This window comes from Exophiala viscosa, assembly GCF_022695815.1.
Source record: "Exophiala viscosa unplaced genomic scaffold EDD37scaffold_6, whole genome shotgun sequence".
NCBI classification, from domain to species: domain Eukaryota; kingdom Fungi; phylum Ascomycota; class Eurotiomycetes; order Chaetothyriales; family Herpotrichiellaceae; genus Exophiala; species Exophiala viscosa.
Genome location: NW_026944358.1, coordinates 1023672 through 1038065, shown reverse-complemented (window position 1 = coordinate 1038065; position 14394 = coordinate 1023672). Strand labels below are relative to the sequence as shown.

General features: G+C 51.8%; 5 protein-coding genes across 5 annotated transcripts; 4 read left to right on the top strand and 1 right to left on the bottom strand.

Moving 5' to 3' along the window:
* Positions 1–177: 177 nt before the first annotated feature.
* Positions 178–2823, top strand: EDD37DRAFT_565530 (SNF2 family N-terminal domain-containing protein; the record flags this gene model as incomplete). Its single annotated transcript, XM_062814056.1, has 1 exon — positions 178–2823. The coding sequence occupies one exon, from the start codon at positions 178–180 to the stop codon at positions 2821–2823; it is 2646 nt and encodes an 881-aa protein (XP_062669656.1).
* Positions 2824–3085: 262 nt separating this feature from the next.
* Positions 3086–5136, top strand: EDD37DRAFT_439598 (salicylate hydroxylase). The gene is made up of 7 exons (XM_062812735.1): positions 3086–3600; positions 3669–3918; positions 3972–4017; positions 4071–4327; positions 4387–4534; positions 4591–4735; positions 4783–5136. Exons 1-7 carry the CDS (start codon positions 3347–3349, stop codon positions 4982–4984), a joined length of 1302 nt encoding a protein of 433 aa, XP_062669655.1. The 5' UTR covers positions 3086–3346; the 3' UTR covers positions 4985–5136.
* A 2739-nt stretch (positions 5137–7875) lies between these two features.
* Positions 7876–10128, top strand: EDD37DRAFT_439339 (SulP family sulfate permease). Its single transcript, XM_062812731.1, has 2 exons — positions 7876–8326; positions 8382–10128. The coding sequence occupies exons 1-2, from the start codon at positions 8005–8007 to the stop codon at positions 10112–10114; spliced, it is 2055 nt and encodes a 684-aa protein (XP_062669654.1). The 5' UTR covers positions 7876–8004; the 3' UTR covers positions 10115–10128.
* Positions 10129–10616: 488 nt separating this feature from the next.
* On the top strand, positions 10617–12975 carry EDD37DRAFT_439367 (acetyl-CoA C-acetyltransferase). The gene is made up of 7 exons (XM_062812732.1): positions 10617–11115; positions 11211–11315; positions 11386–11625; positions 11691–11837; positions 11910–12211; positions 12275–12502; positions 12564–12975. The coding sequence occupies exons 1-7, from the start codon at positions 10740–10742 to the stop codon at positions 12786–12788; spliced, it is 1623 nt and encodes a 540-aa protein (XP_062669653.1). The 5' UTR covers positions 10617–10739; the 3' UTR covers positions 12789–12975.
* EDD37DRAFT_666485 (Caleosin related protein-domain-containing protein) lies at positions 12887–13984 on the bottom strand (the record flags this gene model as incomplete). The annotated part of the gene is made up of 2 exons (XM_062819273.1): positions 13562–13984; positions 12887–13501 (listed from the first exon to the last, which is right to left on the bottom strand). Exons 1-2 carry the CDS (start codon positions 13796–13798, stop codon positions 12887–12889), a joined length of 852 nt encoding a protein of 283 aa, XP_062669652.1. The 5' UTR covers positions 13799–13984.
* Positions 13985–14394: the final 410 nt, after the last annotated feature.

The window sequence follows — 14394 nt, the reverse complement described above, 5'->3', positions numbered from 1 at the left end:
GGTTGAACTCGATGTCTGGGGCTCTCTACTTGGCCTGGGATTCGCTTTTTCGGCGTTTGCTAAGGATCTCTGCGTCGAGGTGTCGCTTGTCGCATATATTGACTCCGTCCCTGACCGGGGCCATCCCATACGACCATGGCCAAAGGCTCCCCAAGCACAGCAACTACATCCACAGCAATGTCGTCGGCAAAGAGTACACCTGCTTCCTCTCCTGTTCAAGACAGCCCTTCTGAGGTGAAACCAGAAGTGAAGAATGAACCAATGGTCAAAGAAGAGAACAAGAATGTGGTCGACGAGGAGGACGAGGAGCAGATGGACCACAAGTCGCGAGCTCTGACGAATCTGCTGAAGACAAGTTCAGTCTTTGTGGCCATTATGGCCGACAAGATGAAGGAACAGCAGAAGCGCAACCAGGAACAGGCTCGGCGTGCTGCGGAGAAACAGCAGAAAGATGTCGCCAAACAAGCAGAGTCGACCGGTCCGATCAGGAAGTCGGCACGGACACATCAAGCGGACGAAGCAGGCGCAGAGGAGAACGGTACAGAGCCAGAGAAGAAGACTGGCCGAGGTCGCGGACGTACGGCCAAGAAGACAAATGCTGCAAAGAAGAATATAACAGAATACCTTGACTCTGAGACCGTGAATGTCGCCCAGGAGGGTCCGTCAGTTCAAGAAGCCCTCGCAGAGGCAGCAGAAGAGTACGAAGGAGAAGGACTTGGCGCTCAGCAGCTTGTGGCGACCGAACAACCTTCACTCGTTACTGGTGGAAACATGAAGCAGTACCAACTCGAGGGTCTCGAATGGCTGAAGACATTATGGATGAACGGTCTGTCCGGTATCTTAGCCGACGAGATGGGGCTGGGGAAGACATTACAGGCGATCTCCATGATTGCCTTCTTCAAGGAGAACAACATTTCTGGTCCTTTTCTGGTAGCTGCGCCACTAAGCACAGTCCGAAACTGGGTCGAGGAATTCAAGCATTGGACACCGTCGATCAACACGGTTTTGTACCATGGTAGTAAAGACGAGCGTGAGGCCATGCGACGCAAGAAGATGAAGATACATGATCAAAGCAAGGTCGACTTTCCCGTGGTTGTCACGAGCTACGAGATCTGCATGAACGACAAAAAGTTTCTTGGAAATTACCAGTGGCGGTATATCATCGTGGATGAGGGGCATCGGCTGAAAAACATGAATTGCAAGTTGATCAAAGACTTGATGACTTACAGCTCGGCCAACAGGCTGCTGATCACGGGGACACCACTGCAAAACAACATTGTCGAGTTGTGGTCGCTGCTGCATTTCCTCCTACCCGAGGTCTTCAATGACCTCGACTCCTTCGAAAGGTGGTTCGACTTTTCCAGCGTGCTAGAGGACAAGACGGATGATGACGGCAAGACCTCGAAGCGCAAGAACAACCTTGTATCAACCATGCATGCTATCCTCAAGCCATTCTTGCTGAGGCGGGTAAAGGCCGACGTCGAATCATCACTACCCAAGAAGCGAGAATACATCTTGTACGCGCCGCTGACGACGGAGCAAAAGGAATTGTACAGAGAAATCCTCGCTGGTACTGGCAGATCTTATCTCGAGGACAAAGCAGTTGAGCGAATCGAGGCCAGAAGTCGCGCGGGGTCCCTCAAGCGCAAGGCCAATGGCAGCGGTCGATCTACGCCCGCAAAGAGTCTCAAAGCCAGCCGAGCCTCGACGCCCGCATCTGTTGCTTCGACCGGTTCTACTCGTAGAGGGAGGAAAGGCGCACGCACCAGCTACCGTGATGTTACAGACGGAGAGTTCAACAAACGCTTACGTCAATTAGAACAGGGCGATGAGGACGTCAACCTTGACCGACCGTCTCCTCCACCAGATACGCCTGGTCCCTCTTCGGAAGAAGCCGAAGAATTCGAGCGTGCGCAAACGCTCAAGCTGGCCAAGAAAGAAATATCGTCCAAGAAGATGCAGAATCCTATTATGCAGGCTCGTCTAGCCTGCAATAGTCCTCACAACTTCTATTGGCCATGGAAGCCGAGTACCATCGCCGAAGAGGAGTCAGGGGACTACCCCCAAGTGGATGAAGGCCTGATCACTGCATCCGGCAAGATCTTGCTGCTCGACACGCTGTTGCCCCGACTGTTCAAGCTGGGCCACAAGGTTTTGATTTTCAGCCAATTTAAGACGACTCTTGATATTCTGGCGTCGTACGCGGTCGACCTCCGTGGATGGAAAGCATGTCGGATTGACGGCTCCGTGGCTCAAGAGGATCGGTACGATCAGATCACCTCTTTCAACGTTGACCGGTCATACAATTTATTCTTGCTATCTACTCGGGCTGGTGGGCAAGGAATCAATTTGACCGCCGCGGATACAGTGATATTGTTCGACTCGGACTGGAACCCGCAGCAGGATTTGCAGGCAATGGATCGAGCTCACCGGATTGGTCAGACCAAGCCGGTCATTGTGTACAGATTGGCGACGCGCGGAACAGTTGAGGAAACGCTACTTTTCAAGGCAGATGCTAAGCGGAAGTTGGAGAAACTTATCATACAGAAGGGCAAGTTCAAGTCGTTGCTCAACAACGGTGATGCGGAGGATATGAGAGGGGTGCTGGAGGATGACGAGTTTGAGAAATATGACATTGCGCAGAAGGAGGGAAAGGAGATATTGGGTGAAGACGAGTTGCGGATCCTGACGGATCGGAGCGATGAGGCGTACGAGCGTGCGGAGAAGGGTATTGATGTTGGTGGCGAGGGTAGGGCGTTCAAGGTTGCCGAGACGAAGAGGTCAGGCGTTCTTGAGGATTTGACCGTGAGGAGTAAAGCTTGATCAAGACGGAGTGGGCGTGTGCGGATTCACTGGTGAAGAAGTATAGGATGCTTGGATATGTCCTGACGATAGGTGGCTTACCAGCGGTCGTCCCCTGGCAGGAAACCCTTGGCGCCCGGCAAGGCTGCAGAATAAGGGGCGGAATCACATACGCAATTGACATAATGTCTCACCACATGAGAGTGAATATTGATCTAATGCTTGGTCATTTGTGCTGGGTTTCCTTTCAGAACTGATATCCATCGAGACACTCATTGGTCGTACTTAGGTTCTAGACTTTGGTGCTCTTGATGGCGCAACCCTCTACAAGTGCACGCGATAGGGTGGGATGAAAAGCACGTCATCTCGCGGAATATCGCGTATCTCATAAGAGCGACTACAATCGCGGAACCATGTGCAAACGATCAGCTAAGCGGCACAAAAACGCTGGACCTCTGTCCGATGGAACCTTTCAGTTATACTGACTATACGTACTTGCGCTCGTGTCTAGTAAGGGAGATTGAGAGTGAAGGCTAAAGTCAAGATGGGCGACGCAGGACCTCTAGAAGAGTCCAAGACTCTGAGAGTCGCCATCATCGGCGGTGGTCCAGCTGGATTGGGCGCCGCGATCGCATTGTCCAAACTTCCTGATGTCGAGGTTTCACTATTCGAGCGGGCCGAAGAACTTCGAGAGTTTGGTGCCGGCATTCGCATTGGGTACAATTGCTGGAGAGTGCTCGAATTACTAGAAGCGGCAGACCGCGTTAAGGGACATCATAAGACGGCGATTGTTCATCGGTATGCCATACCCTTATCCCAACAGCATTTTGATTGCAGCGAGCGCCGGTCTGATGACATTGCAACAGGAATGGGTTGACTGGCGAACAGGTTGGCGGAACGAGTGCCGCGAATCTACCAATACAGTACCAGCCTCGGCGTGTAAGGCGGACGAGATTGCAGTCCGCGCTGATATCCAAGGTTCCGCCTGGCGTCATCCAGCTGAACAAGAAGCTTGCTTCTCTGGATGATCTAGGAGCCGAAGGCGTACGGCTTACCTTTCAGGACGGCACGAATGCCACGGCGGATCTGGTTGTTGGAGCAGATGGTATACGCTCGGTATGCCCAGATTCACCTAGAGCCATGATGTGTACCTAGCTGACTTTCCAAAGGTGGTCAGAGATCATATCTTTCCGGATCATAAGATCAATTTCACAGGTAAAGTCTTCTGGACACAAACTCGGGGCAGACCCCGACTCAACCTTGTCCAGGGACGACGATATGGCGGGTTTTGATCCCAGTCACTTCGGTTGAGCATATCCCCGAACTTACCGTGTCGACGTCATGGTGGCATGGTCCGACCGGTCACATTTATCATTCCTTTGTCGACGATCCTGGAGAGGTGCCGTATGAAGAAAGGATGATGGAGATCGCGGCTAGGAACGTTGTCGATCCGGAAACTGTCACCGCAAAGACGTTCAGCTGGGGTGTTCCCGCGACCAAAGAAAGGGTCGAGTCTCATTTCTTGGTAAGCAATGCATTGTGTTTTTCCCACGCCAACACCACCTGGCTCATGTGATACGCCAGAACTACGATCCTCGAGTTCGAGAACTGCTGTCGAAACCTCAGGAGGGACAGTGGAAAGAATTCTCTGCGTTTGCTGGGCCCAGACTGGAAAAACTCACTGCATGGAATAAAAGTGTGCTTCTTGGAGATGCGAGTCATCCACTGTCAGGTGAGTGGAAGGCAACCCGGTGTTCGTGTATCTATGGCTGACTAGTTGGTGATCAGGCGCGTTCGGGTCTGGGGCTGCGTTCGCGCTGGAGGACGGCTGGATTCTAGCGAGGGCAATTGAGTATGCTCGGTCCACATCTGCGCCTCTTGAGAAAGCTCTGGAAGTTTTCGACCAGATCCGGTCGCCATACTATCTCAGAATGTACGTGGCTTGCTGGACACCTGAACGAAGCTGACCCGTGGTTCCAGGTATCAACATCTTGACGACCAGAAGGCCAGGGTTGTAGAAGCGAAGAAGAGCAACCCGAATGCCACATTTGAGAGTAGCTTGGCAGCTAGGATGCAGGCATTTGGTGGTGAAGATGCGTTGCCCTGGATATACCGCAACGATATTGAGGACGTTTGGAAGACATATCTGCGCGAGCAAAGCGTGCCAAACGGTGTCCATTGAGGGTTTGCAAAGGAAATATTTACGGGTTGCCGAGGTTAGATGGGACGCCGCAATAGAGCTTGCGATATAATGGGCATTCGTCAGATCATTCAATGATACATGTCTTTCACCGTAATCATGTCGAATAGGTAGAGATAAAAGCAAGTCAAACGCTGGAGTCTGAGACATCAATGATACTCTCGCTGTAGCTTCCTGAATAGTTACAGTAGTTGTTAGGATGCATTCCACGCTAGTGTGAAAGCAGTTTAGGCTGCAATCGACTTCACCTTCAACTCGTTCTTTCCTTCTCCGACCACATCCTCTACTTGACAAGAATGCGAGATCATATCCTGAGATGAACCTTCGAACATTCGGCGGCATCAATGGGTGCCGATAAGAAGACGCTTTTTTGCCATAGCAATTTGCGCCGCGAGACATATCGCGTCGAGTCTTTGAAATGGTTCCTTGCTTGGGGTGGTTGTCTCAGGCAACACAACCTCTATAAATCCGAAGACAGGTCAGTCGTGGCCCACAATGCAAACATGGAGGTCTTGCTGCTCCTGGGTGAATCAATATATATGGGGTCATCGGTAAGAAACTTTCTTAGAGATCAGTTTTCGCCTCCTGCTATACATCCGGAGAACGAACGATAAGGAATGAACGAGCATGCAGGGTCTGGAGACGGCGGCGAGGAGCCGGCAGAACGATGACCATGCTCCATTCACACCCTCAGCTGGTTTGACCTGTTGATCCGGACGGGCATCGATGGATTCATCAGCCAGTCACGAAAGATCATTCAAGCGACCCGACTTTAGGTGATGCGGAGGGCTCCAACCAGGCCCAAATCCAAGGATGTCAGTGCGCAAACCCACAATGCCGACACTTAGTCTACAATCCAGCCCTGGCCGGTGGCTCAGCCGGACAGCAAAGGGTAATCCCACATGCTCATCCACCCTGACAGAGTGTTTCCATGCATTCTATCAGCCGCCATCACCTCCTTCATTGCAGGGAATCCTCGAAACAGTCACGCCACTATCGCTGGCCTTGTCAGTGTTAACACTGTTCAGTGAACTCGAAGTCGAGATGTTCATCATGGGACGGTGCAGGGCACCATTGCACGTATCGGCACAGACATCATGATTTTCAGGGTGCGGTTCCTGCCAGTGTCCTATAACTTGCATCCCTGACAAGCCTCTCGCCTCGGTTAATCGAATTGCCCCTCTACCAGATACCCGGCGCTCCAGGGTGCATGGTGCTTTCTTGCAGAACCGCCGGACGGTGCAGATGGCACCATCAAGTTCAGGGTTGTGGGACCTGACTACATCCGCAAACGCGTGGCATCTAACGCAACTTGTTAGGGCCTGCACCATTGTCCCCCACGCATCCGGCGAGGTCTACAACAACCGTTACGTTTGGGCTGGCCCAGGTGCACTACGTCTGTACATGTGCGACTTCAGAGCAACGAATGCCAGGTTGAAGGTTTTTCCATCAAATCAGAGATATTGAAATGGGGGAGTATGGGGGAGTACCTATGCGGCGCTCCACCTGTTCGCTGAGGTCGTGGTGCGCCACCTGGACCGTATGGCCTTTGTCGACGTATCGATAGTGAGTTTGACACATCGTCTCCTGCGGTAGCCTTTGCACATATGCTACACCTTGCTGCTACAATATTCAGCCTGACATTCTCGGGAATGGTTCGGAGCCTGGTTGTGGTCTGATGAGAAAAGTCCGTCATCCTCCGGGCTGTTATACACGCGCTTGACTATAAGACCCGGGATAAATCGCTCCTCCCAACTTGCGAGCTCTCTTGCGATTGTCACTTGCACGGTCTTGCTGGGAGTACTTCTGGCAGCACAGATCTAGACGGCGTCTGGCAGAATCGACACGAACGACTTCCAGTGATCGAACCAGGTATCATGTGCTAACATTTGACCCAGTTCTGTTCTTAGTGATCACGTCGAATCCTATTGTGGGCTGGAACGTGCGGGCGAGGACTGAGAGTGCTTCAGCTTACAATTGTTCCTTGCCGAGGTCTGTACGGCACTTGTTTTCGACATCCCGGTACATGAGGTTGAGGCAAGATCGACATCACTGCCGAAATCGTGCAACAGATTCAGGACCAACTGGTGCATCACGAGGTATTGTCCATACTCATCATGAAGTCAATGGGAAGTCCTTCCAACGATGGCTCTCCACATAACCCCGGATTCTGCTTAATTGTTCAGCCGGTATGGGCACTGTTCCAGGACAGAATCACATCAAGCAGACCAAAACACAACCGAAAGGTAATGACACGTATATCGTCGACACTTGACAGATACGCTAAACTGCCTGAAAGAAGAGGCAGAGGACCATGTTCGATACCCCTTCGTTAACTGGATGTCTTCAAGTTCGCCATTGAGCGTAGCGAACATGCGCAACAACAGTCTGACACTGTATGGGTCATCGTTTAAGCGAACACGGTTTCATCGTTATCACAAGCGGGACAGGTGGCTTTGATCTCAGCTCGACTTCATCCAAGTTTAGCGGAGAGCAAGTGTGCCATGTACCTCCACCCCCGCACCCCAAAGGCGGGCCAGGTAAGCCTCCTCCGCATTGATTCGTCCCCAGAATCCTTCTTACCACGGATCACAGTGCCTAGCCGCACCCAGTCTCTGGCCTTCAACCGTGGCAGAGGCTCGTGCATGCAACTAGCAGGGAATGTCTGTCAGATACCCAAAGTGCCCTGCCCTGATGCGGCAGGTCTCCGACAACCATCTCTACTTCCCTGCACTTCTGGTTGATCAGCCTCTGGTATATCCGTTTCGGCTAACATTAGCAACCTGACAAGCACACATGCACTATAGATGTGTTACCCCGTGTTGGACTGCCAAAGCCAAGAAGATCTCAGGATAAGAGGGGTCCACATGGATAGATATTGCTAACTCCAGCCCACGATATCTCGCACGGTTCTTTCGTCCCTTCGTGATATTGCTCCTGCCATATCACACTTCGATTTCTCCTATCTCCCTCCTGTCGGTATAAGGATTTAACTAAGCATCATGAAGGTCTTCGACAAGGTCAAGGACGACATCAGAACTGATTTTACCTGGAACCGCGTCGCCAGGCTTGGTAAGCAAGGCGTTCGTGCTGCTCCGGCAGCAGCGACATTGTATGTGCTTGACAAGTTCCCAATCATTGGGTGGCTTCCTCGTTACGACTACAAATGGATCATCAACGACTGTGTTGCTGGCTTGACTCTGGCTGTAATGCTGATCCCTCAAGGCCTGGCATATGCTAAGATCGCAACGATACCTGTTCAGTGGGGCCTGATGTCGGCCTGGCTGCCAGCAGTTCTCTACACGATCATGGGCACCTCGAAAGGTACAGTCGTCTACTGTGCAGGCATCCGCCGAAACTCTGCTGACATTCAGGACAGACCTATCAACCGGACCGACTTCCCTGATTGGCCTACTCACCTCAGACATTGTCTCTGACTTGACAAAAGAAGGCTATAGTGCACAAGCGGTGGCTTCTGCGGTTGCGTTGATGATGGGTGTATATGGCATGGGCCTGGGATTCCTGAAGTTGGGATTCCTTCTGGACTTCATTTCCTACCCTGTTCTCAACGGCTTCATTTCTGCTGCTGCGATAACGATCGGGCTCGGCCAGGTTGCAAACCTCATAGGTGAGAAAAACGTGGGAACCGGCACAGCCCACATCATTCATGACGTTTTCCACCACTTGGCCACCTGCAATGGACGAGCCGCTGGCATTGGTTTCGCTGGTATCATTTTGCTGGTGTCACTTCAGAAGGCCGGCGAGAGATGGGGCAACAAGAACAAGATTGTCTGGTTCCTGTCCATCACTCGTGCTTTTATTGCTCTCCTGCTGTTCACGGGAATCAGTTATGCCGTCAACAAGGGACGAAGTTCCAAGCACTACCTGTTCGACGTCAGCAAAGTCCCGGCTATTCACATCGGAGCTCCCAAACTGCCAGACGCGACACTCATCGGCAAAGTTGCTGGTCGCAGCATCGCCCCTTTCATCGCAGCCACTTTGGAGCATCTGGCTATTGGCCGAGCCTTTGGCATGAGGAACAACTATGTCATTGATGCCAGCCAGGAGTTGTGTTACATTGGGGTATGCAACTTCTTCAACAGCGCCTTTGGGTCGATGGGTGTCGGTGGAGCGATGTCACGTACTGCCGTCAATTCGCAGTGCAAGGTCAAGTCTCCCTTGAGCGGACTTGTCACTACCGCCTTCATTGTGCTTGCAATTTACAAGTTCACTGGAGCGCTTTACTGGATTCCCAAGGCCACTCTTTCTGCCATCATCATCACTGCTGTTTGGCCTCTCATTGGATCTCCCAAGACTTACTATCATTTCTGGAAAACATCGCTTGCAGACTTCATCGCTGCAATGATAGCCTTCTGGGTCTCCTTGTTTGTCAGTACCGAGATCGGAATTGCCTGCGCCGTGGGCTTCAACGTGGCATATATCCTCATCCGCCAGGTCTTCATTCGTGTCAAGTCAATTGGAGCAGATTCTAGTTCCGAGCTGGTGGCGTCCCTCGATACTGCTCGTCATATGCCATCAAGTATCCCAGAGGACATCCGGGTCTTCCGCTTTAACGAACCATTGTTCTTCCCCAACACCTTACAGAACAAACAAACCATGATGGACATCGTCCAGACATATCACACTGCAGAATACAATCGCGACAATGGTGCAGAGGCGGACAGAGTCTGGTCCGTCGAAGGTGAGAAGCGACTAAACCGATTGCGCAAAAAGGCCAACACCCAAAACGCCAATCTGCCGCCGATCAAAGTCCTCATCTTGGATTTCACCACGGTCACTTTCTGCGATGTCACGGCCGTCAATGGCTTGAAGAACTTCATCACGGAGTTGAGGAAGTATGCTGGGGAGAGGGTCGAGGTTCGATTCGTCGCGATGTCGGACTCGACTCGACAGAGGTTCGAACGTGCTGGATGGAGATTCTTGGAGCCTGAGGTTGTGGGTAGTGCACCCTTCGAACTGACTGAGGTGAGGTTCTTCAAGAGTGTTGCAGAGGCTGTGCGGGCACAGAGGCACCCAGATGAGATGCTCGAAGTCGTGGTGAAGGGCGATGATGAGGAAGCGACCACGATTTCTCATCGGGAGAAGATGTGATGAACTGTACTGGGGTCTCGACTGGCGTCAGGGAGGTCGTTTATCGTGCATGTTTGTCGCAGTACGTGGTGGAGTGGTGTTTTCATACATGATTGTAATGAGTGATGAGCAATATGAGTCGATGAGGAACGATGGGGATTCGTGGAGATGCGCTGTCCTTGATGACCAAGTGCGAGGGCTGTCCGCCATCGTCGACGGGAGCTGATCAGTATGTTCCGAAGGACAGCTGTTTCTCACCCGGGCGATGAAGGAAAGGGATGTACTCCTGCTATATATACATGTCGGGAAAGTACGGGCGCTTCTGGCTTCAACGTTTGTTCCTTTTTCCGTTTTTCCTCGACGCAATCTTTGAATCGAACAACATTTAGCCGTGGTCATAGCAGTCCAGACTGACTCGGCAAACTTGACAATTCATGGAGTTTTGCAAGGCACAAGTATGAATGAACCTCGGCATTTTCGGTTGTACTCCAACATTCTATTCACATCACATCCTCAAACCTCAACATGACTGAGTACCGTTCACACCCCTCGAACCTACGAATGTACGAGCCTCTACAAAGGACTGCGCACATGCCTTGCACATAGCATTGCCTTAGACGTTGGACCTGAAGGGGATCTCACCATCATGTCTGAAATCCCCATCGTCGTCGGCGTAGGCGACTTCGTTAACCGCTCCACCTCAATATCAGATGCCCACGAGCCATTGACCCTGATACTTAACGCCATCACAATCGCGCTGGAAGACACCGCTCTCAATGCATCAAGTCGCGCGAAACTGCAATCGGCAATCGACAGCATCGACGTCGTCCGCACATGGACATGGCCATACGACGATTTACCGGGCGACATCAGCAGGAATCTAGGCGTCGTTCCACGCCACCGGTTCTACTCCGACCATGGCGGGAACAAGCCTGCCAAGATGCTCGATGAGGCTGCGCGGCGGATATCGAAGCGGCGAAGTAAAGTTGCTATCGTGACTGGCGGTGAAGCACTTGCTTCATGTAAGCACTCTCGAACCCTCACCTTGTGCTGTTCAAGCCCTTCCTGTGCGGAAGCTACTTCAATGCTAATGTGGATCTCTTGGTTGGGGATATAGTAACAGCATGCGCCGCCGCAAAGAAACTGCCTCCACCAGGCTGGATCGAGACGAAACAGGGCGTCGACAAGGTCTTTTCGCCGACGGGGAGAGATCTTGGGAAAAGTACGTTACTTTCCCACCACATGTAACGCTATCACGAGTGTCCAGGGTCACTGACAGGGTTGTGTGACAGACATCGGAGCAACCCACTCCATAGGCGAACCGATTCAAGTCTACCCGCTTTTTGAAGCTGGTTTCCGAGCACATCGCGGACAAAGTATAGGCGATAACAACGACGAGTCAGCACAACTGTACGCTGAATTTGCAGAAGTCGCTTCAAGTCAGCCTTATTCTTGGAACTATGAGAAATCGCCGAAGTCGAAAGAGGAGATTGGTACGGTGTCAAAGAGGAATAGGATGATATGTTTGCCTTGTACGTCTTGCTTCTCCTTCTCCTGTCACTGGGCAGTCCTCAATCCTTACTAACAATGACAACAGATCCACTACTCATGAACGCATTCAACACGGTCAACCTCGCCGCGGCATGCATATTGACTTCCACCACATTCGCTGAAGAACTGGGCATCCCCAAGGAGAAATGGATATATGTTCTCGGCGGTGCAGGGACGCAGGATGCAACTGATTGTATGTCCTCTCTCTCATCTCCCTCACTCTGGCGGCCCAACGTGCTGACATATAGTGTGTCGTCGTACAAAGTCTGGAATCGACCAAACTACCACTCCAGTCCGTCTATTGAACGCTCCCTTGACACTGGTCTTGAAGTCTCGGGTCTGATACGGGATGATATTGATTTATGTGATTTCTATTCGTATGTCTCCTCTTCTGTGTCTCTCACCATCAGATGGGCTGACGACGTGGATCCGAATAGGTGCTTTCCCGTCGTCCCCAAAATCGCAGCAACACACTTGAATCTGCCTATCACCGGCGGCAGCAAACCAATCACTTTGCTAGGCGGATTGACGAGCTTTGGCGGTGCCGGAAACAATTACTCTATGCATGTACGTCCCCTTTGCCTTTCTGTATAGTGGTCGCCGTGAGCTGGGCTGATCGTGCTTCTCAAGGCCATCACAGAAATGACACGCCAAATCCGTGCTGGAAAAGGCCGACACGGTTTAGTCCTTGCCAACGGCGGCGTCATGACATATCAGCATGTCATTTGTCTTTCGAAGTCGCCTCGCCGCGAAGGCGTCGCGTACCCGGATAATCCGCCATTGCCGGAAGTCATTGAAGATGTGCCGAGTCCCGAAGTCGATGCCGAAGTCCAGGGTGAACAGGATGCTGTTATTGAGGTTCGTTGTCACGCAATAACGAAGTCTTTGAGGCGTACGACTGACTGATGCCCCTTTACAGACATATACCGTTGAATATAAGAGGGATAATACCCCGCTTCGAGCATACATTGTCGGTCGCCTGAAGAGCACTGGACACAGATTCGTCGCGAATCACGGGGATGAGGAGACGCTCAGGCAGTTATGCTCCCAGACGGAGGAGAAGATCGGACGGACTGGACGGGTCAAGAGTGATGGACAACGGAACCTGTTCGTATTGAAGAGGGAGTTGGCAAGCAGGTTGTAAGCTGTAAAACTTGCCAATCAATATGATGCTGTACTGCAACATCCAGGACATTAGTCGCTTTTGTAGCTCGTGGAGCCTACATCAATCTCGTCAAGTCTCTACTGGCTTTTCCTTTCGGCTGCTGTCATGGGCTGCTTCATGTTCGGCCTCGTCATCGTTCCGGGTCCATTGTCAGTTGGTCTCGGACATTTGCTTGCCTGACCAGTCTTGTTGACCACCTTCTCATGATACAAGCTGCCATCGAGAAGTCTGCGAACGTCTTCTTTCCTCAGAATACCATCTTCCGGCCATATTAGCACCCAGGCGAACCCCCACTCGAACATAGCCGAGACCTGCCCGAAGAAATCAAATGCCATTCTCGACCTCCTCAAGCCATGCCACAACTCCCACTTGGTCAACCCTCCCTTCCCATCACGGTCAAACTTTTCGAAAAAGTCCTCGAAAGGCTGTGGTCGGAACCGGCCTTCCGAGTCAAACGTGCCAGTGCCACTGCCATGTTTGTTCATGTATGCTCTTTTGACGTACAGGCGGAAGAACGGATCGGGTATGATGGATGGGGATGTGTTGTACGACTGGACAGAGTGCAGGAAGGCCGTGAAGAACAAGGAAGTCGGGATTTTCCAGTCAAAGGAGCGGCAGACGCGGTATGTATCGGCTGGCCAGATGACGCCGTCGCCGTCCGGGTCGAAGAAGGCGCAGTGTGTTTCTAGGACCTGTACAGCGTAGAGTGTCAGTTGTAGTCTCCCGTGTCATCCATGAGTGTGAAGACGTACAGTTTGATGTTCGTGTGTCTTGTTCCATCCATCTTTCTCTGTTCCGTATGGTGCATCCGCCGTGGGCGCAAATGTAGTCTGGACCACTCCGGAGTTCACAAGCTTGGAGTCCGCAGGCGGTAGGTGCGCTGGATACTGCTCTGTGATGGGAGCTTCTGGTATCGAAATACAATGTCGTGGACGCGTAGATTGATGTTCAGGCTGAGGCTCGGGCCGGTCATCAAGGTAGGGGGACATGCTGTGTTAGTTTGTGTGCAAGTGTGAGTGTCTCGGTATACGAGAGGTCAAGGACATATAGAAAGGGACGGGACAGTCATGATGGGCGGAAAGATCATTAGCATATGGTATCAGGCAGGAGCCGAACAATGCATATTCACTGCAGGAACAGGCATAACCAATATGCTTGACAGAACATAAGACTCGATTGTGTGCATTGTGTGAGTCCAAGTGGTGCAAGTGCAATGTCTTGACATCATGGACTTTTTTGGCTTCGATCGGGGCATGTAAGGCACCCAGCCACCAATACCAATCGTACACATTTCATCTGGTGGCTATATTGCTCAAGTGTCTCTGCGCAAAGTGGCGAGAGTTGTAGTTGATGAACTTGTGCTTCATGAAAACACTTTTAAAGGAATTAACAACGACGGGATGAATGAAGAGGTGATGAACAGGGGCCGCAGATGAAGCTTACCGAGGAGGCCGGAGCTGCGTAGCCTAAAGAGCCCGCCAATCATGTACAGGCGATCAAGGCTCATGCCGATTGGGCTTGGAAACTGCAAGGGGAGCCAACGAGCCAGCCTTGCCATGTTGATCAGTTACGAAGCTCACATTCA